This window comes from Microchirus variegatus (assembly GCF_963457635.1).
Source record: "Microchirus variegatus genome assembly, chromosome: 12".
NCBI lineage: Eukaryota > Metazoa > Chordata > Actinopteri > Pleuronectiformes > Soleidae > Microchirus > Microchirus variegatus.
This window is the reverse complement of record NC_139813.1, coordinates 26,213,727-26,240,176: the sequence shown is the minus strand read 5'-3', so window position 1 is coordinate 26,240,176 and position 26,450 is coordinate 26,213,727. Positions and strand designations below refer to the sequence as shown.

Sequence of the window (26,450 nt, the reverse complement as noted above, 5' to 3'; positions counted from 1 at the left end):
ACCTGTGAAACATGTGGGAAGACTTATCGAACCAGTACAGATTTGTTGATCCACAAAAGGACTCACACAGGCGAGAAGCCTTATCACTGTGAAACGTGTGGAATGTCTTTTGGAGATAGATCCTCTTTGATGAGCCACAAACGATCTCACACAGGTGAGAAGCCCCATGTTTGCCACATTTGTCAAAGACCTTTTGCGCGTCGAGATACCATGAGGAGACACATGAGAGTTCACAGGGGAGAAGAAGCCATAGAAGTGGATGCTCTCAGAATACCATGAGCCTCATTAAAAAAAAAAAAGAAAACAGAAAACAACACGTTGGTGAATCATCGTTGACTCACTTTCAAACTGCAAATCCAAAATCAATTCAAGTGAATTTAATTGGAAATGAGAGAGAATTTAAAAAATGTAAATAACAGGATTCTAGAGTACGATGCACACCTAACATTTCCAGAGTTTCGCACATTGACCAATGTGCGGCGACCACGGTTGTAATAGTCATTAACTACAACAACCTTGGTGGCGTCAGAATCTTCGATCACACAATAACGCTAAGAACCATGTTAAACACCAGTATAACTGTGCATTACTGTGACCCCCAGACGATATACTCACAACACTAGACCACAGTATCGTGTAGAAGTCTTCATAATGATTATTATTATTATTAATGATTAATCTGCCTGGAGCAAAAGTAGTTGTTCTGAAACCGTACTCCTGTAGTCGTCAAAGTCCGGTAAATAAAAAAAATAGTATTGAAATATTTTTCTGCATTTTTTTTTTATATCCAGTTGATAAGAAATGATATTTTCATTCATGGATTATTGTCGTTAGTTCATAGCTTCGTTGCTAGCCCCTTTGGGTTCCGGTCCAGTGTTTTCCTCACCTCGGCGCTCCATAGGTCGATTTGGTGTTGATTGACAGCCACCTGCGTCTGACTGGGCCAATCAGCAGCGAGGACGCTCTCTGATCCTTCGCTCAGCTGGAGAGTCATGGTAAGAACATCATGGTCCGATGGTGTGGTGGAGATCGCACTGGGACGTTCACGCATGGATGCTAGGATTTTGAGATTTTGAGGAAGCCGGTGAGAGGTTCCTGGTTTTGTCGATTTTCTTTGGTCCCGCCCTCGTCCACCTTACCTTGAAATAAAAATGTGAGTTTTTCTGAAGCGCAGAAACATTTTTCCCCGATTCTCTTGCCTGATACGTGGACTTTGGTTTGCTTTGTGACTGAAGCAGGCGACCACTTCCTCCTGTGATGACCGGCTCTCCTGCAGCTCTTCAGCAGAAGATTATGGCTCCTTCAGAACCTCCTCAAACACCAGCTTCATCACATCAGCCACAAAGTCACACACACAAATAAATATATACTTGTACTTTTTTATTTTCTTGCGATATATCCCTCAGCGTTTCATATTTATTATACCTAAAATGTTATTGTTTTGCACGGTAAAATGTGCGCTCACTATTAACGTTCCACTGTAGGAGCTTTCGACCACATTTAGCTTCAAACTATGTTTTAAAAAAACATATTTTAGACGAATATTTGTTAACTTATACAAAATATTAAATGTGACAATAACAAGTTACTAAAATCAAATTTTAGTCTGACCATTTCTAACTTTTATTTTGGTACTTCCTGTTATATATGTGTGAATATATAATACATTAGCATTTATGTATTTAATTCACATTTAGATTCAAGAAATATATGTTTAACAGTTGGGTGTGACATTTAATCTTTAGATTTAACTGCTTAATATTATGTATAAATTAACAAACTATAATTGTTATTAAGAAAAACAAACCGTAATTTTAAAGACTTGATTTAAATGAATAAATAATACTTTTTACTGTATCTTCAATGACTTCATTATTTTGTTTATGACGATTTTTTATGACGAGAAACATATTTATATTCTTGTAACTTAGGCATCGGAAGTGTTTTATTTTCTTCATACACCACTTCCTTTTAAAACTGGCTTTCAAAATAAAAGCTACTGACGTCGACGTTTGCTTTAAACAATATATATACACATATATACATATATTAAACTATATATATATATATTTGTTTTAATAGTTCGTAGTCGTGATACTCGAATGAAACACGTAGTCGTTTCACGGTTCTTTTAACAGTAGTGTCACTTTGCGCCTGCGCAGAACAACATCGGGGTGAACGGGGCCCGTTAGCGGTAGCCGCGTTAGCTCCGTGTGGGACAGCGGTGGTTTGTTCGCGTGTCGCAGGTCAAATATTCCGGTTGCGATCGAAGCAGCGATGTCTCCGCTTCAGTTTCTGCGGAATCTAATCTTCGAGCGACTGACGGCGGCGGCTGCGGAAGAAATCTTCACGCACGTCGAAAGAATCGTCGTCGAGTACGAGGCGGAAGTGAATCGTCAGCGCCGACTGTTGGAGATCGTTTATAAACCTCGACTAAAGCTACAGCGGATCGGTACAAACACACTGACGACGACTGTGTCTCTCTATGTTCTTCTGTCTTTGTCACCGTGTGTGTTTTCTGTGTCGTTTTAACGCCATTTTCTTCTGAGAGCGAGTCATGTTTTCTCTTCGACTTTTCAAAATAAACTTCCGCTTTTACCGGAAATGGCCGAAAAATATAACGACAATAAACTTTTCTATGACTTTACTATTAGACAAGCGCTTAATTACGAGTCAGTTTTAAGAATTGAGGGCAAATCCCGACACATGACTGCGTTATTTACGCCACAGACGCAGGGGAGTTTACAATGACAGGCGAGATGGAGCAATACCACCGGAAATCGCGGGGGGCAGTAGAGAGTTAGTAGTCCAAGAAGCGACGGAAATCAGTGAGTGAAGCCGAGTGTGGACGAAGAGATTTAATATTTACGTATGAAGTTAGATTTGTGTCAATGTTTTGAAGTGACGGAACTCTAAGCCTTCCTTTTCATCCCTCAAAAATATATATTTATACTATATAATAATAATAATACATAATAAATACTAATATATATTTAAATTTAACTTATCTTTTGCTGCTCTGTTTTTTTAATGCATGTATGAAATTGTACTTTATTTATTTGCCTTGATTTATTTATTATTTACCTTTTCGTTTCATGATTCCGCTACAGAAAAATGAACCACTAAATAATAACAATATTTTATCTTATTTGTTTGAAAACACACTTTTTTTGTTTGCTCTAACGGTTTTTTGCTCCAAAGAGATAAATAAAGCTGCCTGCTTCCCCAAGTTTTCACATCACTGTATTCTGTTTTTATTCAGGTTTTTACACAACATCCTAACTTCATTGGAACATTATCCATGGTTAAAACATCTTCGCTTTTTACTTTTTTAATGTCCTCACTTATTCTCTTTGTGTATGCAGATCTTCCACAGAAAGATGTTCTTCGGGAAGAGGAGGAGGTTCTCCCTGAGCAGCAGCTCTGTAACCAGGAGAGGAACTCCAGTCTGGACCAAGGGGAACCAGAGTCTCTACAGATTAAAGAGGAAGAGGAGGAAATCTGCAGCAGTCAGGAGCAGGAGCAGCTTGAACTGAAGCAGGAGGCTGATACCTTTATGTTGACTCCTGATAATGAAGAAAGTGATCACATGGAACCAGACACTAACCACCAGCTCCTCTCTTCTGGAGCTGAGAGTCAAGATCAGACAGTCAAGAGTACAAAAGAAAAGCCCCACATATGCAACATTTGTAAGAAATGCTTTGTGGATAGAAATAAATTGACAAGACACAAAAGAACTCACACATATGGGAAGCCTTATTCTTGTGAAACATGTGGAAAGGGTTGTCGATCCAGTTCAGATTTGACAATCCACCAAAGAATTCACACAGGTGAGAAGCCCCATATTTGCAATATTTGTAAGCAAAGCTTTGCGCGTAAAGAAACCTTGATGAGACACAGGAGAATTCACACAGGTGAGAAGCCATATTCGTGTGAAACATGCGGAAAGACTTATCGACATGCTTCAAATTTCATCATCCACCGGAGAACTCACACCGGCGAGAAGCCATACACTTGTGAAACATGTGGAACGTGTTTTCGGTGCAGTTCAGATTTGACAATACACAGAAGAACTCACACGGGTGAGAAACCGTACATTTGCCACATTTGTAGGAAATGTTTTGCACGTAAAGATACCTTGATGAACCACATGAGAACTCACAGGTGAGAAGAAGCCATATACCACTGACGTGGATGGTCTCAGAATGTTATGGAGCCTCATTTATTAAATAACATGTTGGTGAATCATCGTCGTGGGCTCGGCTCACTTTTAAAATGCAAATCTGAAATGTAAACTCAAATCAAAATAAATGTTGAGTACATTGTCGTCACTTGTGTCAACTTCATGGAAACCATTAGTATTTTAAAGACGTGTAAAATGCACTGTTGGTGATAAATTGTGTCTCATTAATTTCATGATCCTTCTTATATGATGATCCTTGTGTGTGAATGGGTGAAAACTGTAGCGTAAAGAAGCTCATCAAGACTTAGAAATCTCTATATGAATACAGACCATAATACCAACTCTTCTTCTTCTGATTGTATTTGGTTTTAACGAGTAACAAATGGTTAGAGGAAATGTAGTGGAGTAAAAGTTGCTTGAAAGAAGTACAGATACGTCATTGTTGTATATTAGTCATAGTTGTCATGTGGAATTTCCTTTTTATTTTTTATCAGGGAAAGTCAGATGAACGAATAACGAGTCATCATGGGAAATATGAAATCATATTTACTAAATTAAATACTGCTAATCTGATAATATGTGTTTGTTCCCTTTTTCTGTTGTGCTGCAGTTCCATCTTCCATACCACGAGGTGGCGCTAGTTTGGTCATAACTCAAAGAACAGGAAAAAGTAGATACTCTTTCACTACTCACTATTACTATTATTTACACTACCTCTTTTTTTTAATCTTAGAGGGAAAGTTAAATGAAGTCATCATGGAAAATATGAGATAATATCTATTAAAATAAATCCTGCTAATATAATATGATATAATAATAGGTATTTGTGCCCTTTTTCTGTTGTGCTGCAGTTCCATCCTCCACACCACGAGGTAGCGGTAGTGGGACGCGTATACGTCAAAGAACAGGAAACGGAAACAGCGCGTCGAGCTAGCGCTGTTAGCTCGGTCTGTTGCTACGTAAACACAAATACATTACGGTGTGTTTTTAACGTGTCGCGGTTAAATATTCCACTTTTTTCCGAACGAAGCAGCGATGTCTTCACTTCAGTGTTTGAGAGGTTTGATAAAAGAGCGACTAACTGCTGCTGCGGAAGAAATATTCACACACGTAGAGAATATCATCGTCGAGTACGAGGCAGAGGTGAATCGTCAGCGGAAACTGTTGGAGATCGTTGGTCAACCTCAAGTCAGGTTACAGCGGATAGGTCTGTACAAGCACACTGATCTGATTCATCAATACTAACACGTCAACGTGACTCATGTGGGGACGTAAATGTCGTAAATTACGAACGATTTCCACAGATTCTAAAAACGCCGCGATCGATAACCTTTGAAGTGAACCGTGTTTTTGAATCACAGTGACGTAGACAACGAGCTACAATCCAAGTTTTATCCGAAAAAGAAGAAGAAGAAGCTGGAGAATTGACACCGATCTCTCCGTGCAGTGGTCAGACTGCAGCGCAGGGACCGTCAACAAAGTGCAGCAGACGAAAAAAAAAATATTTTTTAAAAATACTCAATAACTCACCCCTCAGCTGTTGTGCCCTGTAGAATACACTGCAGAAATAATTATAACTATTATAAATAATTGTAGTGTCATTAAACTTTCTGCACGTCTCACAGGTGTACTGTACATTCCAGTCCAAACAAACTTTATTTATAAAGCACTTTAAAATAGGGATGGGGCCGATCCAGTATTGGGTTCAAAAGGCCAAACTGTCCGGTGGAAAATATGCCAAATAATGAAATCAGTTATTAAGGGGCCGTCAACACGGATGTGGTGTTTTAGGACCTTAAACTGTATATATATATAAATATTTTTTAAAACGCCTCCCAGAATGAGAAATTGTCAAAATACCAGCCTCACGTTGTGTTTGGAGATTGAACATCCACAGCTTGTCTGTGACTCCGTCAGTGTGTGTGTGTGTGTGTACGCGCGCAGTAAATAAAGTTAGATGGATTTCACTCGTGCGGCAGAATTGTGCGTAGGTTTATGACATAAAGTCGCTCACAGTTTTTAACAAAAAAAAACGCAAGGGGTCTGTAAAGTCGCTGTAAAGTCTCTGTAAATTTGTGCATATCATACTTGTTTATTAAAGCCTTATATAAAAACGCTAATCTGCAGTTCATTCTAAATTGATCGTAGGAGTGAGAGTGAATGGTTGTTTGTCTCCATATGTGGCCTTTCGCCCTATGACAGCGCCGCCGATAAAGTGGGACAAGATGGATGGATTAAAACAAGACCAATAAACAAGTCCTGCCGTAACAGCAATAAAAAAAGATCAAGTCATTTCTCAAAGGGTAGCGGCCCTACTTTTAATCAGCGACTGTGAATGTACTGTCTTTTATATTGTTTTTACCTAATTAGGTCACATAAACTCTCACACCACACCTACGTCAGTTTATTTGCTAAATTCACAAATCTGCATGTTTTTGGACTGTGTTAGGAAACTGGAGAACATGCAAACTCCATGCAGAAAGGACCTTGTTTAGAAAGGGTCACGGACCTGGCTGTTCTTACTCCAAAGGCACGAGTGCTAACCCCTTTAACCCTAATGAAAAACAAACAAACAAACAAAACAGAACAATTACAGACAGACAGAAAAGTAAGCTTTAGAATCGCATCATAAAAACTTCTATCAGTGTTCACATTTCACATTTGTTCCTTGTTCCTCCTCCAGAGCCTCCAGAGCAGCACATCTATAATGAGGAGGAGGAGGAGGTTCTCACTGATCAGCAGCAGCTCTGGAACCAGGAGAGGAACCAAGAGGAACCAGAGTCTCTACAGATTAAAGAGGAAGAGGAGGAAATCTGCACCAGTCAGGAGCAGGAGCAGCTTGAACTGAAGCAGGAGGCTGATACCTTTATGTTGACCCCTGATAATGAAGAAAGTGATCACATGAAACCAGACACTGACCACCAGCTCCTCTCTGCTGTAGCTAAGAGTCAAGATCGGACACTCCACGTGAGAAGAATTACAGGTGAAAAGCCCCATATGTGCGACATTTGTCAAAAATGCTTTGCACGCAAAAATAACATGATAGCCCACATGAGAACTCACACAGGCGAGAAGCCATATTCTTGCGAAACATGTGAAAAGTCTTTCAGTCAAAGATCGGATTTGACGGTCCACAGAAGAACTCACACAGGTGAGAAGCCTTATTCTTGTAGAGCTTGCGGAAAGACTTATCGTCATTCTTCAAATTTCATCATCCACCAAAGAACTCACACCGGTGAGAAGCCATATTCTTGTGAAACATGTGGAATGTGTTTTCGATGCAGTTCGGATTTGACAGTCCACAAAAGAACTCACACAGGCGAGAAGCCTTATCATTGCGAAATGTGTGGGAAGTCTTTTCGAGATAATTCCAGTGTGATAAACCACATACGAACTCACACAGGCGTGAAGCCGTATATTTGCCACATTTGTAAGAAATGTTTCGCGCGTAAAGATACCATGATGAGCCACATGAGAAACCACACGTGAGAAGAAGCCATAACCACTTACAGGGACGGTCTCTGAATGTTATGGAGCCTCATTTATTAAATAACATGGTGACTCGTCCTTGGCTCGTGTCACTTTCAAATTGCAAAATCCAAAATGTAAACTAAAATCAAAATAGATGTCGAGTGCATTGTCGTCACTTGTATCAACTGTATTTTTTCAAATAAAAAAAATATCATTTTTATACACTGTCTGTTGAATGAATACGACCAGTTAAAGGCTTCTCAGGGACTTTTTAGGACATCCTGACATTAAGGAGTTACAGTAATCCAGACTAGAGGTTATAAAGGTGTGGATTAGCTTCTCAGTCTTGTCGCAATATAATATTTCTAATTGGAAGGTGGTAGAAGCCTGTTCTACATGTTTGATTAATGTGTTCATCCAGTGATAAATCCTGGTCAAACAGGAACCCCGGTTCCTTACTGTACTTCAGGGGACTGGGGTGTTACTGCCGAGGTTTAAAGCTTGATTTGAAAATGGTGCTCTTATGTATTTTGGCCCCAGGACCATGACATCAGTTTTTTTCCGTGTTAAGCATTAGAAAGTTCTGGGTCATCCACGTCTGTATGTCTATAAGACAATCCTGAAGTTTAATTGAGGGGTTTGGGTCATCAGGCCACACAGATGCGTATAGCTGGGTGTCGTCTGCAGGCAAATCAATTGTAACGGCAGACTATCGGTGTATATATCTGTGTTGATAGAATAATATTAGAAACAAAACTACGGTGGCCCAGAGGTGTCAGGACAAATACGAAAGCCACAACACGAATACAAAAGCCACAACACGAATACAAAAGCCACAACACGAATACAAAAGCCACAACACGAATACAAAAGCCACAACACAAATACAAAAGCCACAACACGAATACAAAAGCCACAACACAAATACAAAAGCCACAACACAAATACAAAAGCCACAACACGAATACAAAAGCCACAACACAAATACAAAAGCCACAACACGAATACAAAAGCCACAACACGAATACAAAAGCCACAACACGAATACAAAAGCCACAACACGAATACAAAAGCCACAACACGAATACAAAAGCCACAACACGAATACAAAAGCCACAACACGAATACAAAAGCCACAACACGAATACAAAAGCCACAACACAAATGCAAAAGCCACAATGTTTTTTAATTTATTTTTTAACGGTAACAGATTTTGACAATGTTTGCTGTTGAATTGGTGGAGACAGTGATTTCGTGGTGTGGCACCATGACTGAGTGTGATGGGGCGGGGGATCATATCCATCAAATGTTCGCGTCGCTAGATGTCAATAAAGTAACGCACTTACTCGCTGCTGAGAAGATAGCGCGAGAGTCGTGTTGAACATGAAATGTCTCTCGAGACTTCCGCTTGAGAACATATTGAGTGAAACACTCGGTAGTTATAAAACTACTTCAACACGGTGTTATTATTCCTAATAAAAATAATTAGTATATTAATTAGTATATAATTAATAATTAAACAAATAATCATGGTCCTAACCACCGCATTGTGAAAATCTGTTACCGTTAAAAAAAATTTTTTTTTAATCACTTCCGTTGTGGCTTTTGCATTTGTGTTGTGGCTTTTGTATTTGTCCTGACACCTCTGGGCCACCGTACAAAACTAACCTCGCATCGCATTAATTTTTGAGGGACTACTTTCTCAGCAGCAGCGGAATCAGTCCGCCGCTGCCATAGCCTAACAGGAAGTATGACGCGCTGCTGCTGCTGAGACATAAATGCCTCAAATTGCAAGGTTGGTTTTATTTCAAACATTCTATCAACACAGATATGTACATTGATAGTCTGCCGTTACAATCGATTTGCCTCGGGTGCACTGTGGAGTCGGTATGAGTGTTTCTAATGTCATACAAGCAGGTACCATTGACTTGCGCTAGCCATAGCACCAGCGAATTCGGCAACTAGAAGAACTGAATGAAATTTCTTGAAAAAGTCTCCATCACACTGGCTGAGTTATAGGAAAATAGGTCTTACGTCCAAAATTCCCAACTATCCCTTTAAAATCCTGTTCATTTATTAATTTATTTACGAGTAATGTTTTGGAGCTGAGGGATCGAATGTTTAATAATAATATTGTTTTTGGCTGTGAGACGGTCCTAGTGTTTATTTTAATGAGGTTATTATGAATAAACTCCTCTCCTGTTTCTCCGTGGTTGCCTAATGTTTGGAGGTTCACAGTGTTAATCCTGATATATAGCATTGTCTTTATATATATATAGTATTGTCAACACTTTAATATAGTGTTGAGAAATGTTGATCAGTGTTTAATATAATATAATATAATATAATATAATATAATATAATATAATATAATATAATATAATATAATATAATATAATATAATATAATATAATATAATATAATATAATTAAAGACAATTGGTCCATTTTTCCTGTTGTGCTGCAGTTCCATCCTCCACACCACGAGGTGGCGGTAGTTGGCCGCGTATACGTCAGAGAACAGGAAACGGAAACAGCGCGTCGAGCTAGCGCTGTTAGCTCGGTCTGTTGCTTCGAAAACAGAAAGACATTACGGTGTGTTTTTTAACGTGTCGCGCTTAAATATTCCACTTTTTTCCGAACGAAGCAGCGATGTCTTCACTTCAGTTTGTGAGAGAGTTGATAACCGAGCGACTAACTGTCGCCGCGGAAGAAATATTCACACACGTAGAGAATATCATCGTCGAGTACGAGGCAGAGGTGAATCGTCAGCGGAAACTGTTGGAGGCCGCCGGTGAAACTCGAGTCAACGTAGCGAAGAAAGGTCTGTACAAGCACACTGGTCTGATTCATCAATACTAACACGTCAACGTGACTCATGTGGGGACGTAAATGACGTAAATTACGAACGATTTTCACAGATTCGATCACCTTTGAAGTGGTCAGTCAGACCGCAGCGTAGGGAAAGTGCAACAGCCGAAAAAAAGATATTACGACAGAAATAATTATTGCTATTGGAAATAATTGAATCAATCAATATATTTGGGGGTGTTTAATTTCGCAACAGCAGGAGCACACAAAGCAAAATAATGAATTGCAATAAATTACAAATTGCAAGTTTAAAACGCATTTGTTAGGAGGGAAGGCTATTTCACCATGACTACCTTTTCCTCCTAGCTTTTAAAAGAAGAACAGCGGAAGGTACAAAGTTTATATCTGTTTGACTTTGCAAGTGGGAGTCTAAACGGTGAACCTGTCGGTAAAAACGGATGTATGAAGGTATATTTGGTGCAAGAGTCACGGGCACATTTAACTGCAGATTTCGCAGTTAAATGTCAAGTTGAAGTTGTATTCTTTGGTAACACAAAATAGGGGCTACGGGTTCACAAATCCTGTGCAAAACACATTTTGCACATCATCGTCATAGTTAAATCTGCAGTGAAATGTGCTCGTGACTTTTGCACTGACGACCTTATTGAGTCGGTTTCTGTTTTACAAATAAATAAATAAACAAACAAATAAATGAAAATGACCAATTCGATAAAAGAACGATAAAACATTGTCATCAGGGAAGAATCAACCTGGAATTTAGAGAGACAGAAAAGGCGCTGCAGGCTTTTCTTGTAGATCAAGTCTGTATTTTTTCCCAAATGACAGATTGTTGTCGTTAATAGTGCCTAAGTATTTATTGGACTCAACCATTTCAATAGCTTGACCATCAATCACTTAACTTACAGGAGAGTCTAAAATCAACACACATATCGTTTGTCTTTAAGACATTCAGAAACAAAAAGGAAGATTTAAACACTGGACCATGTGAAGTTCCAGAACTGTACCACAAACTTCAATATATGACTATATTCAAAAGTGCTACGTAGGGCGACATAGAGGATAAGACGAATCAACGATTATTAGACTAAAACATTGAAATATGCTAATAATTCTGATATGTTCATACTCAAAACGGACAGAGCAACCTTAGCTTAGCGTTTTTAAACGATATGCCGTGTTTGTAGTAGAGCTGTGAAAAGCAAACTGTTGCTTGCAACGTTGCAAATTCACGTCTAATTAATGACAACGCTAATCTGTCTGTCTCTCGTTAGCCACTGAGCCACAACAACCCACCTGGGCTGGACTAAACCAAAATAGTGGAAAACAAGGGGGGTGTTCTCAGAAGACACGCTGTTACTTGTGAAACACGGGTGCTCTAAAACACCCCCTATTAGCACTCGGTACTTTCCTCCTAATGAAATTCACCCCAAAAATAAAAATAATAATTTAAAAAATGGTCGAGCCAGCAATAGGGATGTAACGGTACAGTTTTCCGATGGTTCGGTATGTGTCACCGTTTTTGGGTTTACGGTATCTTTAGTCTCATCGGACTTAAACGAAGACGGTTCCTCCTCAAACTCCAGTCTCTAGGCTATAGGTCTATAGGAGTTTGTTTAGTAGTGTACAGTCGTAGAGTCATGAAACTTTCTGCACGCGTCACTGGTGTACTGTTCATTCCAGTCCAAACCAATTTTATTTATAAAGCACTTTAAAATCAACAACATCTGGAACAAAGTGCTGCACATCAGAGATAAATAACATATACAGAAACATAAGACCTAAATAAACGGATCTAATGTTTGCTAAACTTAAGCTAAGAACATGCGAACAAGCGCAAAACAGTCGGAGCAACCAAAATCATGATCATTGCAAACAAAGTGTCTTTTCAAACAAATAAAATACAATATTTCTGAATGATTAAATCAGGACTTGCAAATCATTGTATTCTGGTTTTATTCACATTTTTTACACAATATCACAAAATCATTGGAGTCGGGGTTTGTAGGTTAAAACTGTCTTAAATTTTTACTTTTATTATCAATGTCCTTACTTATTCTCTTTGTGTCTGCAGATCTTCCACAAAAAGATGTTCCTAAGGAGGAGGAGGAGGTTCTCAGTGAGCATCAGCTCTGTAACCAGGAGAGGAACTCCAGTCTGGACCAAGAGGAACCACAGTCTGTACAGATTAAAGAGGAAGAGGAGGAAATCTGCACCAGTCAGGAGCAGGAACAGCTTGTACTGAAGGAGGAGATTGAAACCTTCATCGTGGGCTTTGATGATGAGGAAAGTGATCACATGGAACCAGAACCAGACACTGACCACCAGCTCCTCTCTGCTGTAGCTGACAGTAAAGATCAGACAGTCAAGAGTACAAAAGAAAAGCCCCACACGTCTAACGTTTCTAAGAAATTCTTTGCGGAAAAAAAAAACATCAGACACAAAATAACTTGCGCAGTTGGTAAACCATATTCTTGTGAAGCATGTGGAAAGAGTTGTCGGTCTGGTTTAGAGTTGGTGATCCACCAAAGAATTCACAAGCCCCATGTTTGTAATATTTGTAAGAAAAGCTTTACGCGTAAAGAAACCTTGATGATTCACAGGCGAATTCACACAGGCGAGAAGCCCCACATTTGTTATATTTGTAAGAAAAGCTTTACGCGTAAAGGAACTTTGATGATGCACAGGCGAATCCACACAGGTGAGAAGCCCCATATTTGTAGTATTTGTAAGAAAAGCTTCACGCGGAAAGGAACCTTGATGATGCACAGGAGAATTCACACAGGTGAGAGGCCACATTCGTGTGAAACGTGTGGAATGGGTTTTCGACACAATTCAGATTTGACGGTCCACATGAGAGTTCACACTGGTGAGAAGCCGTATTCTTGTGAGACATGTGGAAAGTCTTATCGACATGTTTCAAATTACATCAAACACAAAAGAACTCACACAGAAGTGAGGCCGTTTTCGTGTGAAACGTGTGGAAAGTCTTTCGTACAGAAAAAGTACTTGACAAGCCACATGCGGTCTCACACAGGTGAGAAACCGTACGTTTGCCACATTTGTCAGAAATCTTTTGCACGGAGAGACGCCTTGAAGAGACACATGACAGTTCACAAGGGAGAAGAAGCCATAGACGTGGATGGTCCTCTCACAAACGCACAGCATGGAGCCTCTGACGCACAATAACGCTAAGAACAACGTTTGAGACTCTCGTAGAAGGAAAAACACCACAGTTTAAACTGTGCAGGGCGTGATCCCCAGACCATATACTCACTACTAGACCGCAGTGTTGTGTAAAAGTCTTCATAATGATATGTTCACTACAGTTGGATGGTAACAAGTTGGTTTATTGCGTTTGTTTGCTGCTCCGATTCTAAACAAAACGATCCAATTGATTGCGTTTCTATGAAAAGACGAAATGAATATTGAGCGGAATTTAGTCATCAAATGAATTTGATGACCGTGGGTTTAAAAACTTTTTGTTTACTTCTCTGGGTAAAAAAGTAGATGTTTTTAATTCTCTGATCGTCCTATGTCACCAAAACCTTTTATTTGTATTGTTTTTTGTATTGTTTTGACAATGTCTTCTTTTGTAGAGAAGTCGGTGAGGGATTTTTGGTTTGCTGATTTCCTTTGGTCCCGCCCTCGTCCACCTTTACTGTGTCTTACCTTAAAATTAACATTTCAGTTACTTGCACCTGTAAGCAAGCGCCTTTTGCATTCACCTAAACTCATTTTTGAAAAGACTCAAGGTTTTGTATATGTATATAACTATGTATATACGAGTATACGTCACAGCATTTGTGTTTATTGGATCATCAGCAGTGCCTTTTTAAATTTTACTCATTTATTCCATTTTTATTATTATCCTATATATCCTATATCCTATCCTATATTATCATATATGATGATTGTCCTGATCATTGAAACTGTATTTCTTAAAAAAAAAAAAAAAAAAACATTTATTGTCTTCTTCAAAGTCCTGGAAATAAAAGTTTTGAGTTGGTTTTTACAGTATTTGCACATTGTGTTTCAAAGAATTAAAATAAAGCGCAGAAGCCAAAATGGAAGAAAACATTGATATTCTTTCACTCCTCACTATTACTATTATTTACACTAACTCTGTTTTTATTTTACATGGAGAGTTAAATGAAGTCATGGAACATATGAAATCATATTTATTAAAATAAATACTGCTAATATAATATAATATAATCATAGGTATTTGTTCCATTTTTTCTGTTGTGCTGCAGTTCCATCTTCCACACCACGACGTGGCGGTAGTTTGTTCAGAAACCGGAAACGGAAACAGCGCGTCGAGCTAGCGCTATTAGCTCAGTCTGTTGCTAAGAAAACAGAAAGACATTACGGTGTTTTTTTAACCGTGTCGCGGTTAAATATTCTACTTTTTTTCCGTAACGAAGCAGCGATGTCTTCACTTGAGTGTTTGAGAGGTTTGATAAAAGAGCGACTAACTGCTGCTGCGGAAGAAATATTCACACACGTAGAGAATATCATCGTCGAGTACGAGGCAGAGGTGAATCGTCAGCGGAAACTGTTGGAGATCGTTGGTCAACCTCAAGTCAGGTTACAGCGGATAGGTCTGTACAAGCACACTGATCTGATTCATCAATACTAACACGTCAACGTGACTCACGTGGGGACGTAAATGTCGTAAATTACGAACGATTTTCACAGATTCGATCACCTTTAAAGTGATCAGTCAGACCGCAGCGCAGGGACCGTCTACAAAGTGCAACAGCCGAAAAAAGATATTACTGCAGAAATAATTATTGCTATTAGAAATAATTGAATAATCAATCGATATCGTTGGGGGCGTTTAATTTCGCAACAGCAGGAGCACACAAAGCAAAATATACACAACACATGGCATAATGCATTGCAATAAATTACACATTGCAATACAGACCCAAGTTTAAAACACTAAAGTTAAGAGGGAAGGCTATTTCACCCTGACTACCTTTTCAGGGTAAAATAGTATATATATAAATAATAATAAACAAAGGAGTGTTTATATCTGTTTGACTTTGCAAATGGGAGTCTAAGCAGTGAACCTGTCTGTAAAAACCGAAACTGTTTATGTAAGGGATGTATGAAGGTATATGTGAAGTATCTGTACTGTACCGCAAACTTCAATATATGACAATTTTCAAAAGTGCTACGTAGGGCGACAGGGGATAAAACAAATCAACAATTATTAGATGAAAACATTGAAATATGCTAATAATTTTGATATGTTCATACTGAAAACAGACGGAGCAACCTTAGCTTAGCGTTTTTAAACGATATGCCATGTTTGTAGTAGAGCTGTGAAAAGCAAACTGTTGCTTGCAAAGTTTGCGTTCCACTTTTTCCACTTTAGCTTTTCTAAAGACTTCATAACTAATGAGGTCAAGGCTAAAGGCTGTCTTCACTTTTTACTTTTATTATCAATGTCCTTACTTATTCTCTTTGTGTCTGCAGATCTTCCACAGAAAGATGTTCTTAAGGAGGAGGAGGAGGAGGTTCTCAGTGAGCAGCAGCTCTGTAACCAGGAGAGGAACTCCAGTCTGGACCAAGAGGAACCAGAGTCTCTACAGATTAAAGAGGAAGAGGAGGAAATCTGCAGCAGTCAGGAGCAGGAACAGCTTGAACTGAAGGAGGAGATTGAAACCGTCATCGTGGGCTTTGATGAACCAGAACCAGACACTGACCACCAGCTCCTCTCTGCTGTAGCTGAGCGTCAAGATCAGACAGTCAAGAGTACAAAAGAAAAGCCCCACACGTCTAACATTTCTAAGAAATTCTTTGCGAAAAAAAAAAACATAACACGCAAAATAACTTGCGCAGTTGGTAAACCATATTCTTGTGAAGCATGTGGAAAGGGTTGTCGATCCGGTTTAGAGTTGGTGATCCACCAAAGAATTCACAAGCCCCATGTTTGTAATATTTGTAAGAAAAGCTTTACACGTAAAGAAACCTTGATGATTCACAGGAGAGTTCACACAGGCGAGAAGCCCCATATTTGTTATATTTGTAAGAAAAGCTTTACGCGTAAAGGAACTTTGATGATGCACAGGCAAATCCACACGGGTGAGAAGCCCCATGTTTGTAATATTTGTAAGAAAAGCTTTACGCGTAAAGGAACCTTGATGATGCACAGGAGAATTCACACAGGTGAGAGGCCACACTCGTGTGAAACATGTGGAATAGGTTTTCGACACAATTCAGATTTGACGGTCCACATGAGAGTTCACACTGGTGAGAAGCCGTATTCTTGTGAAACATGTGGAGAGTCTTATCGACAAGTTTCAAATTACATCAAACACAAAAGAACTCACAAAGAAGTGAGGCCGTTTTCGTGTGAAAGGTGTGGAAAGTCTTTTGTACAAGAAAAGGACTTGACAAGCCACATGCGATCTCACACAGTGAGGCCGTTTTCGTGTGAAACGTGTGGAAAGTCTTTTTTACAAAAAACGTACTTGACAGGCCACATGCGATCGCACACGGGTGAGAAACCGTACGTTTGCCACATTTGTCAGAAATGTTTTGCGCGTAAAGACGCCTTGAAGAGACACATGACAGTTCACAAGGGAGAAGAAGTCATAGACGTGGATGGTCCTCTCAAAAAACCACAGCATGGAGCCTCTGTCGCACAATAACGCTAAGAACAGCGTTTGAGACTCTCGTAGAAGAAAAACACCACAGCTTTAACTGTGCAGGGCGTGATCCCCAGACCATATACTGTATATAGATGGAGCTGTGCTAAAGGGAATGTCAACAAAACAGATAAAGGCAAACTTTACCAATTGATCCATATATAAGGCGCTTCGGATTATAAGGCGCACTGTCGTTTTTTGAGAAAATTAAAGGCTTTTAATTGCACCTTATAGTGCGGAAAATACGGTACTCACAATACTAGACCGCAGTGTTGTGTAGAAGTCTTCATAATGATATGTTCACTACAGTTCGATGGTAATAAGTTGGTTTATTGCGTTTGTTTGCTGCTCCGATTCGAAACAAAACGATCCAATTGACTGCTTTTTTATGAAGAGACGAAATGAATATTGAGCGGAATTTCGTTGTCAAATGAATTTGATGACCGTCGGTTTAAGAACTTTTTGTTTACTTCTGTGGGTAAAAAAATATGTATTTTTAACTCTCTGATCGTCCTTTATCACTGAAACCTTTTTTTTGTATTGTTTTGATGATGTAGTTTTTTGGTTTGCTGATTTCCTTTGGTCCCGCCCTCGTCCACCTTTACTGTATCTTACCTTAAAATAAACATTTCAGTTACTTGCACCTGTAAGCAAGCGCATTTTGCATTCACCTAAACTCGTTTTTGAAAAGACTCGAGGTTTTTTTTGTGAGGGATGTGTTTTTCTGAGCTTAACTATGTATATACGAGTATACGTCACAGTATTTGTGTTAACTGGATCATCAGCAGTGCCTTTTTAAATTTTACTAATTTATTCCATTTTTATTATTATCCTATATATCCTATTTTATCATATATGATGATTGTCCTGATCATTGAAACTGTATTTCTTCAAAGTCCTGGAAATAAAAGTTTTGAGTTGGCTTTTACAGTATGTGCACATTGTGTTGTTTCAGTAGCCAAAATGGAAGAAAAACATTGATATTCTTTCACTACTCACTATTACTATTATTTACACTACCTCTGTTTTTATTTTACAGGGAGAGTTAAATGAAGTCATCATGGAACATATGGAATCATATTTATAAAAATAAATACTGCTAATATAATATAATCATAGCTTTTGTTCCCTTTTTCTTCTGTTGTGCTGCAGTTCCATCTTCCACACCACGAGGTGGCGGTAGTTTGGCCAGAAACCGGAAACGGAAATTGCGCGTCGACCTAGCGCTGTTGTGTTAGCTCGGTCTGTTGCTACGAAAACAGAAAGACATTACGGTGGTTTTTTAACGTGTCGCGGTTAAATATTCCACTTTTTTTCGAACGAAGCAGCGATGTCTTCACTTCACTTTTTGAGGGATTTGATCAGCGAGCGACTAACTGCTGCTGCGGAAGAAATATTCACACACGTAGAGAATATCATCGTCGAGTACGAGGCAGAGGTGAATCGTCAGCGGAAACTGTTGGAGATCGTTGGTCAACCTCAAGTCAGGTTACAGCGGATAGGTCTGTACAAGCACACTGATCTGATTCATCAATACTAACACGTCAACGTGACTCGCGTGGGGACGTAAATGTCGTAAATTACGAACGATTTCCACTGATTCTTAATACGATCGATAACCTTTGAAGTGAACCGTGTTTTTGAATCACAGTGACGTAGACAACGAGCTACAATCCAAGTTTTATCCGAAGAATAAGCTGTAGAATTGACACCGATCTCTCCGCACAGGGACCGTCTACAAAGTGCAGCAGCAGAAAAATGATATTTAAAAAAAATATTCAACAACTCACCCTTCTGTTTTTGTGCCCTGTAGAATACACCACAGAAATAAGTATTAATATTATAAATAATTGTAGTGTCATTAACTTTCAGCACTGTGTACTGTACAGTCCAAACAAACTTTATTTATAAAACACTTTAAAAGCAACAACAGCTGGAACTAAGGCCCCTTTCCAATACCTCCCCAAACCCTACATTTTTGCCCTAACTTAACATTTTTGTGGGAGTGCGATTTTGCCCTTATAAACAACCCTCAAAATGTAGTGAGCTCTGATGCCGGCTTAAAACGAAGTGGAAGATGAAATTACCCATGATGCTTTGCTAATTCAGCGAGCCTGCTGATTACATTCAACAAAGGTGGTGGTCACATCTGCCGAGGAACAATTTTGTTGGAATATATTTTCGTAAAATAAGTTACAATGTCGATATGTGTTGATTATGCTGGTTTGATATACATCCAAAGGACCGTTGAGCTTTGAACACTAATGTCAGAATATAACTGACGAGAACAACTTTATGAAAGCAGCTAGCTAGCTAGCGGCTATTTGCCGAGCCCGTCATGTAGCTCTACAAGAGTATACTCTCTCGAAGCGCTCGGCAAACAGCCGCTAGCTAGCTCTGCTACATCTGAGTAGTTTGGTCAGTGTTTTGGATGTGTGTACCGGCGTTCGTGAAATAGCTTTTACGAGGACGGAGAAAGGCTGGCGTTGACGGAGAAAAACAACCGGTAGAATTGTCAACATGTGACGTAGGTTAGCACGTTCGTTGCGTTCACTACGCTAATATGCATGTGGTGGTGTCCCAACTCCATAGGGAAGCCACTTCCCGCAACGAGGGGAATTTACGGTTGACGACACTCCAAACCAACCAAGTGGAAATTTTAAGGGGGAGGTATTGGGATGGTGCTGCTCAATTTATTTGCCTAATCCCAGAATCTACATGTTTTTTTTCAAACCAACAAACAAAACAGAACAATTATTTCATTGTGTAATCTGTTCCTCGTTCCTCCTCCAGAGCCTCCAGAGCAGCACATCTATGACGAGGAGGAGGTTCTCGCTGAGCAGCAGCTCTGGAACCAGGAGTGGAACTCCAGTCTGGAACAAGAGGAACCAGAGTCTCTACAGATTAAAGAGGAAGAGGAGGAAATCTGCACCGGTCAGGAGCAGGAGCAGCTTGAACTGAAGCAGGAGGCTGATACCTTTATGTTGACTCACATGGAACCAGACACTGACCACCAGCTCCTCTCTGCTGTAGCTGAGAGTCAAGATCAGACAGGAAACATGAGGAAAAAAACGGGTAAAAAGGCCCATATGTGCAACATTTGTAAGAAATGCTTTGCTAGTAAAGGTACCTTGAATATCCACAAGAGAACTCACACAGGTGAGAGGCCATTTTCTTGCGAAACCTGTGGAAAGAGCTTTCGACAAATTACGCATTTGGTAATCCACAAAAAAATTCACACAGGTGAGAAGCCCTATGTATGCAGCCTTTGTAGGAAAGGCTTTTCGCGTAAGGACGGCTTGAAAGTCCACATGATAAGTCACACGGGCAACAAGCCGTTTTCTTGTGAAGCGTGTGGAAAGTGTTTTCGAACCGCACTGAATTTGGTGTTTCACAAAAGAATTCACACGGGCGAGAAGCCGTTTAGTTGCGAAACGTGTGGAAAGTGTTTCCGACAAAGTTCGGCTTTGACAATCCACAAAAAAACTCACACCAACGAGAAGCCCCATGTGTGCCACATTTGTAATAAATGCTTTATGCTCAAAAACACATTGAACGTCCACATGAGAAATCAGCACAGGTGAGAAGCCACTGCAGCACCTGCTGAAAGTAATTTGGTGATACGAGACTCCAGTGATCATCAGTTAGGAACATCACACACAAGCAGAGCAGTGTTTTTTGTTTCCAGTATATAAGGGAGAGCTTTTATGGTTTTATTTGCAGAGTTTTATGAACAAACCGCACAGAAACTGTTGAGTGAAGAGCAGAAAAGGTGGTTTAAGAAACCATCGAGTGTTTATCATTATTCAAACATGTATTTTTAATGAAAAGGAAATCATCTTTATTGTCCACTGAAATTGCACGACGAAGGGAGGAAACCCACACGACGAACCACTGTGACACTACTTTAAGTTGAATCACTCACATATTCTTATAATCAGCCCTGGTGTTCAAAATTAACAGCCATAACTTGGGATAATACACAAACTAGGCGACCTTCAAAGGTTCCCATCACGTCACAGTGTTTTTATATATTTCATTTTAAAGTAGCTTTTCATATACGACGATTGTTCTTATCATCAAACATGTATTGTCCTCTTTAAAGACCTGTAAAGTTTGGATTTCCTGTGTCCTACTTTTCTGTTGCCACCTGTGATGATGATGTTGATGCTGAGAAATAAAAATGTTCATATTGTCATTTAAAGTCTTTATTCTATATTAAGAGTTTGTTATTATAATTTTTGTATTGTTCTGCTTTTCTTGATTAAGTTTTTATTATAGAAAAATGGCTTATTATTATAATAATATATTATATATTTTATTATTATATAAACGTGAGTTTCTTGTGCTGTTCAACACAACACTGATTACTAGTTATTGTTGTGTATTAGTCATAGTCGTAATGTGGAATTTCCTTTATTTTGTTTACAGGGTTGTCAGGTGAACGAATAACAAGTAATCGTGTAAAATATGAAATCATATTTATTCAAATAAATACTGCTAATATTATATTATATATTTGTTCCTTTTTCTCCTGTTGTGCTGCAGTTCTATCTTCCACACCACGAGGTGGCGGTAGTTTGGCCAGTTTTGACCAAGGAACAGGAAACAGCGCATTGAGCTAGCGCTGTTAGCTCGGTCTGTTGCTACGAAAACAACAAGACCTTACGGTGTGTTTTTAACGTGTCGCGGTTAAATATTCCACTTTTTTCCGAACGAAGCAGCGATGTCTTCACTTCAGTGTTTGAGAGGTTTGATAAAAGAGCGACTAACTGCTGCTGCGGAAGAAATATTCACACACGTAGAGAATATCATCGTCGAGTACGAGGCAGAGGTGAATCGTCAGCGGAAACTGTTGGAGATCGTTGGTCAACCTCAAGTCAGGTTACAGCGGATAGGTCTGTACAAGCTCACTGATCTGATTCATCAATACTAACACGTCAACGTGACTCGCGTGGGGACGTAAATGTCGTAAATTACGAACGATTTTCACTGATTCTAAAAACGCCGCGATCGATAAACTTTGAAGTGAACCGTGTTTTTGAATCACAGTGACGTAGACAACGAGCTACAATCCAAGTTTTATCCGAAAAAGAAGAAGAAGAAGCTGGAGAATTGACACCGATCTCTCCGTGCAGTGGTCAGTCAGAGCGCAGCGCAGGGACCGTCTACGAAGTGCAAAAGACGAAATAAGATATTTAAAATAAAAAAAATAACTCACCCCTCAGTTGTTGTGTACGGAAGCATATTGCATTCACATGAAAAAAAAGTGCAGTTTTTCTGAGTAATTAATTTTCGTTTTGTGTTTTTGATATTTTTTTCTTCTGTTTTTTTGACTAATATTTTTTCTCCTGTTTTTCTGTCTAATTTATTCCCCTGTTTTTCGGAGTGATTTATTTTTTGGTATGTTTTTTCGGCGTAATAAAAAAACAAACTCTAAAAAAAGGAGGGGGGATTGCATGAAAAAAAAATTGCACGAAAAACAAAAAAAATTACTCAGAATAACAGGGAAAGTATTGCTAAAGAAAAACATTAAAAAAAACAACTGATAATTAATTACTCAGAAAAACAGGACTTTTTTTTCAAGTGAATGCAATACGCTTCCATAGTTATGCCCTGTAAAATATACTACATAAATAATTACTACTATTATAAATAATTGTAGTGTCATTAAAGTTTCTGCACGTCTCACTGGTGTTCTGTACATTCCAGTCCAAACAAACTTTATTTATAAAGCACTTTAAGAGGAACAACAGCTGGAACAAAGTGCTGCACATCAGAGATAAACAACATATATCGAAACAAAGGACCTAAAAAAACAGATAATAAAATAATAAAATACTGCAGAGAATATGAACAGTGTAAAAATAACACAGACAGGCCACACAGTTGGTGTAGTGGTTCTCACACAAGAAGACATGGGTTTGAGTTTAGTGATGGGAACAGAAGCTTTTTTTGACTGTACTGAATCCCTAGAATCCAACAAACAAAACAGAACAATTATTTTTAGACAGAAACGTTAGCTTTAGAATCTCATCATAAAAACTTCCATCACAGTTGTGTAATCTGTCCCTCGTTCCTCCTCCAGAGCAGCACATCTATAATGAGGAGGAGGAGGAGGAGGTTCTCACTGAGCAGCAGCTCTGGAACCAGGAGTGGAACTCAAGTCTGGACCAAGAGGAACCAGAGTCTCTACAGATTAAAGAGGAAGAGGAGGAAATCTGCAGCAGTCAGGAGCAGGAGCCGCTTGAACTGAAGCAGGAGGCTGATACCTTTATGTTGACTCCTGATAATGAAGAAAGTGATCACATGGAACCAGAACCAGACACTGACCACCAGCTCCTCTCTGCTGTAGCTGAGAGTCAAGATCAGACAGGAAACATGAGGAACGTCGCAGGTGAAAAGCCCCACATGTGCAGCTTCTATAAGAAGTGTTTTGCACGTAGCGATACCTTGACGGAGCACGTGAGAACTCACACGTCTGAGGAGCCTTATTCTTGTGGAACATGTGGCAAGCGTTTTCAACATCGTTCAACTTTGATACAGCACAAAAGAATTCACACAGGTGAGATATTTGCAGCGTTTGTGAGAAAGGCTTTTCCCAACAGCACCGAGATCCTCCCAGTGGCATTGGCAGGTATTGGCACCTCACTGGCAGTCCGTGGCATTTCCTGACACCCGCTCGGTGTTCAGAAACGCCTCCCTTGACTCGCTGCCAATAAGGGCGGGGCCACATTTCCTGGGAAAACCAGTGTTTGTTGTTTACGAAAGTCACTTCCGCCATGGATCATGATGAATACAAAATAAAAGTATCAGGGAAAAATCAACTACCTGTTTACCTATTTTAGTTTACACTACCGTTCAAAAGTTTGGTGTCACTTAGAAATGTCCTTATTTTTGAAGGAAACACTTTTTTCAATGAATATAACATTGAATGAATCATAAATACACTCTATACATTGTTAATGCCGTAAACGACTATTCTAGCTGCAAACGTTTGGTTTTTAATGGAATATATATACATAGGTGTATAGAGGCCCATTTCCAGTGTTCTGATAGTACATTGTGTTTGCTAATCGTGTTAGAAGGCTATTGGATGATGAGAAAACCCTTGAAGACCCTTGTGCAATGACGTTAGCACCGCTGAAAACAGTTTTGCTGGTTCTTTGAACAAGGCAAAATTATTATTTGGAATAAAAGTCATTATTTCTAATCTTGTCAATGTCTAGACTATATTTTCTCTTCCTTTTGCAACTAGTTTGATGAACAAAAGTGCGACTTTTCATGGGTGCCGATGCACCCGGTGGAAATTCGGGGGGTAATCCCGTATCTCATCTCATAGCCATAATGCATTCAACTAGACCGTTTCTTCCCATTTGGTTTGGTTGCTTTCACATCAGAGAAACCGTACCAAAGTAGGGCGGGTAAAGCGGTTTATGGTTGATTTGTTGCGCACCAAAGTACCGAGATTACGTTCACGCCTACGCACACGAACCGAACCAAGGGACCAAACACGTTTGGTGCGCGCCACACAACAAGTGTGGCGCGCAAGTAACAGAGCATCGATGACACTTCTTCACTGTCTGCCATGTTTTGAAGCGATTAACGTAATGAGCTTCGATGTGTATCGGCATCCAAGATAGTTTACATATCCTTTGGCCACAAAAACGCGACTTGGAAATAAAGCCTGCATAAAGATTTTATGTTCGCATTTATGTCAATCAGGTTATTTTTAGGTAGAATATGGCTCCTGGGAAGGACGCAGGCGACCAATATGACTCAATTAAAACATTCTCTGACAGTGCTTGTGTTTTTTTTCTTTCACAGATTCACATCAGATCTTCAGTGAAGCACAGTCTGTTCTTAACTTTGTGGGTCAGCAGTGTATATTTTGCACTCTAAACGTAGAAGCCACTTCTGGACATCTACTTCATAAGCATCTAAGCGAAGCTGTCTATTTTCTTGACGGAGGCACAGGTATCTGAAAATAATCAAAGACAAACACTGGATGTTGTCTTATTTTTTTTTGTTGTTGTGCGACTTGAAGCAAATGTGTAAATTGCTGTTATTCTCCACAGAAAAATTTGTGGTGGCGTGTTATTGCAGGGAAGCAAAAGAAACTCACAGAAGCCACAATCATTGTCCGTTGTGCAACTACAGAGTGTTTTCTCGAACGACAATGTTCAAGAAACATCTTCACAATTGTCACGGTAAGTACGTATAAAGACTGTGTCGACATCTAAGGTTAAAATAAGTCTATTTTACTTATAGACAGGTTGATAATGACCAATTATGTTATCTGTTATAGGGCTGGTGTCTTACAAGAAAAAAGGTACATTTGTCTTATATTTGTACACATCTATCTGTCTGTTTGATGAACACAATGACTTTATTTAGTTCATGTTTAATTAGTTGTAAAAGCACTGTTAATTTCACAATTTTATGCTAATGCTGCGTGTCTTCCAATACAGGAAGACAAAGTGGACACACGACTCACACACATATTGTCGGACAGTGAAGAGCAGCCATAACTTGGGATAAGACACAAACGAGTGTCTTTATATTTCATTAAAGTAGCTTTTCGTATATGATGATTGTTCTTATCATCAAACATGTTTTGTCCTTTTTAAAAACTTGGAAATAAAAGTTTGGAGTTCCTGTGTCCTACTTTTTTTTTTTAAATGCCACCTGTGATATGATGTTGATGCTGAGAAATAAAAAATGAGCATACGTGGATTATTATAAGTCTTTATTCTATAATGACAGTTTGTTCTTTAAATTTGAAGCTTTTAAATGCCCTTTAAAAAAACAACAAAAAATAGTTTGATATTTTTCCTCCAAATTAATCACGTTTTTTGGGACCCTGAACGCTTCCACACCACGAGGTGGCGGTAGTTTGGCCAGTTTAAACTCAAAGAACAGGAAACGGAAAGAGCGCGTCGAGCTAGCTCCTCTCCTGTTTCTCCGTGGCTGCCTAATGTTTGGAGCTTAGAGGTTCAAAGTGTTAATCCTAAATCTGTGTTCATATATAGCATTGTCTTTATATATATAGTATTGTCAACACCTTAATATAGTGTTGAAAAATGTTGATCAGTGTTTAACAAACCTGGAAATCATATTTATTAAAATAAATATTGCTAATATAATGTAATATAATATAATTATAGGTACTTGTTCCAATTTTCCTGTTGTGCTGCAGTTCCATCTTCCACACCACGAGGTGGCGGTCGTTGGCCGCGTATACGTCAAAGAACAGGAAACGGAAATACTAGCGCCGTTAGCTCGGTCCGTTGCTACGAAAACAGA

General features: G+C 39.2%; 3 protein-coding genes across 3 annotated transcripts; all 3 read left to right on the top strand.

Moving 5' to 3' along the window:
- Positions 1–5,218: 5,218 nt before the first annotated feature.
- Positions 5,219–10,203, top strand: LOC310934844 (uncharacterized protein; the record flags this gene model as incomplete). Its single annotated transcript, XM_083898643.1, has 3 exons — positions 5,219–5,390; positions 6,867–7,166; positions 10,121–10,203. 3 exons carry the CDS (start codon positions 5,219–5,221, stop codon positions 10,201–10,203), a joined length of 555 nt encoding a protein of 184 aa, XP_083754769.1.
- Positions 10,204–18,474: 8,271 nt separating this feature from the next.
- Positions 18,475–21,312, top strand: LOC310934843 (uncharacterized protein; the record flags this gene model as incomplete). The annotated part of the gene is made up of 2 exons (XM_083898642.1): positions 18,475–18,646; positions 19,938–21,312. 2 exons carry the CDS (start codon positions 18,475–18,477, stop codon positions 20,726–20,728), a joined length of 963 nt encoding a protein of 320 aa, XP_083754768.1. The 3' UTR covers positions 20,729–21,312.
- A 495-nt stretch (positions 21,313–21,807) lies between these two features.
- Positions 21,808–25,697, top strand: LOC310934986 (uncharacterized protein). Its single transcript, XM_083898808.1, has 6 exons — positions 21,808–22,042; positions 23,233–23,709; positions 24,972–25,121; positions 25,223–25,354; positions 25,453–25,476; positions 25,616–25,697. The coding sequence occupies exons 1-6, from the start codon at positions 21,871–21,873 to the stop codon at positions 25,660–25,662; spliced, it is 1,002 nt and encodes a 333-aa protein (XP_083754934.1). The 5' UTR covers positions 21,808–21,870; the 3' UTR covers positions 25,663–25,697.
- The last annotated feature ends 753 nt before the right edge of the window (positions 25,698–26,450 follow it).

Bases quoted from the DNA above. Each gene is read 5' to 3' on its own strand.
- LOC310934986 (XM_083898808.1), top strand. From the start codon at position 21,871: ATGTCTTCACTTCAGTGTTTGAGAGGTTTGATAAAAGAGCGACTAACT. The intron at 22,043-23,232 runs GTCTGTACAAGC...TTCCTCCTCCAG, and splicing joins AGTCAGGTTACAGCGGATAG to AGCAGCACATCTATAATGAG. The intron at 23,710-24,971 runs GTGAGATATTTG...TTTCTTTCACAG, and splicing joins GCACAAAAGAATTCACACAG to ATTCACATCAGATCTTCAGT.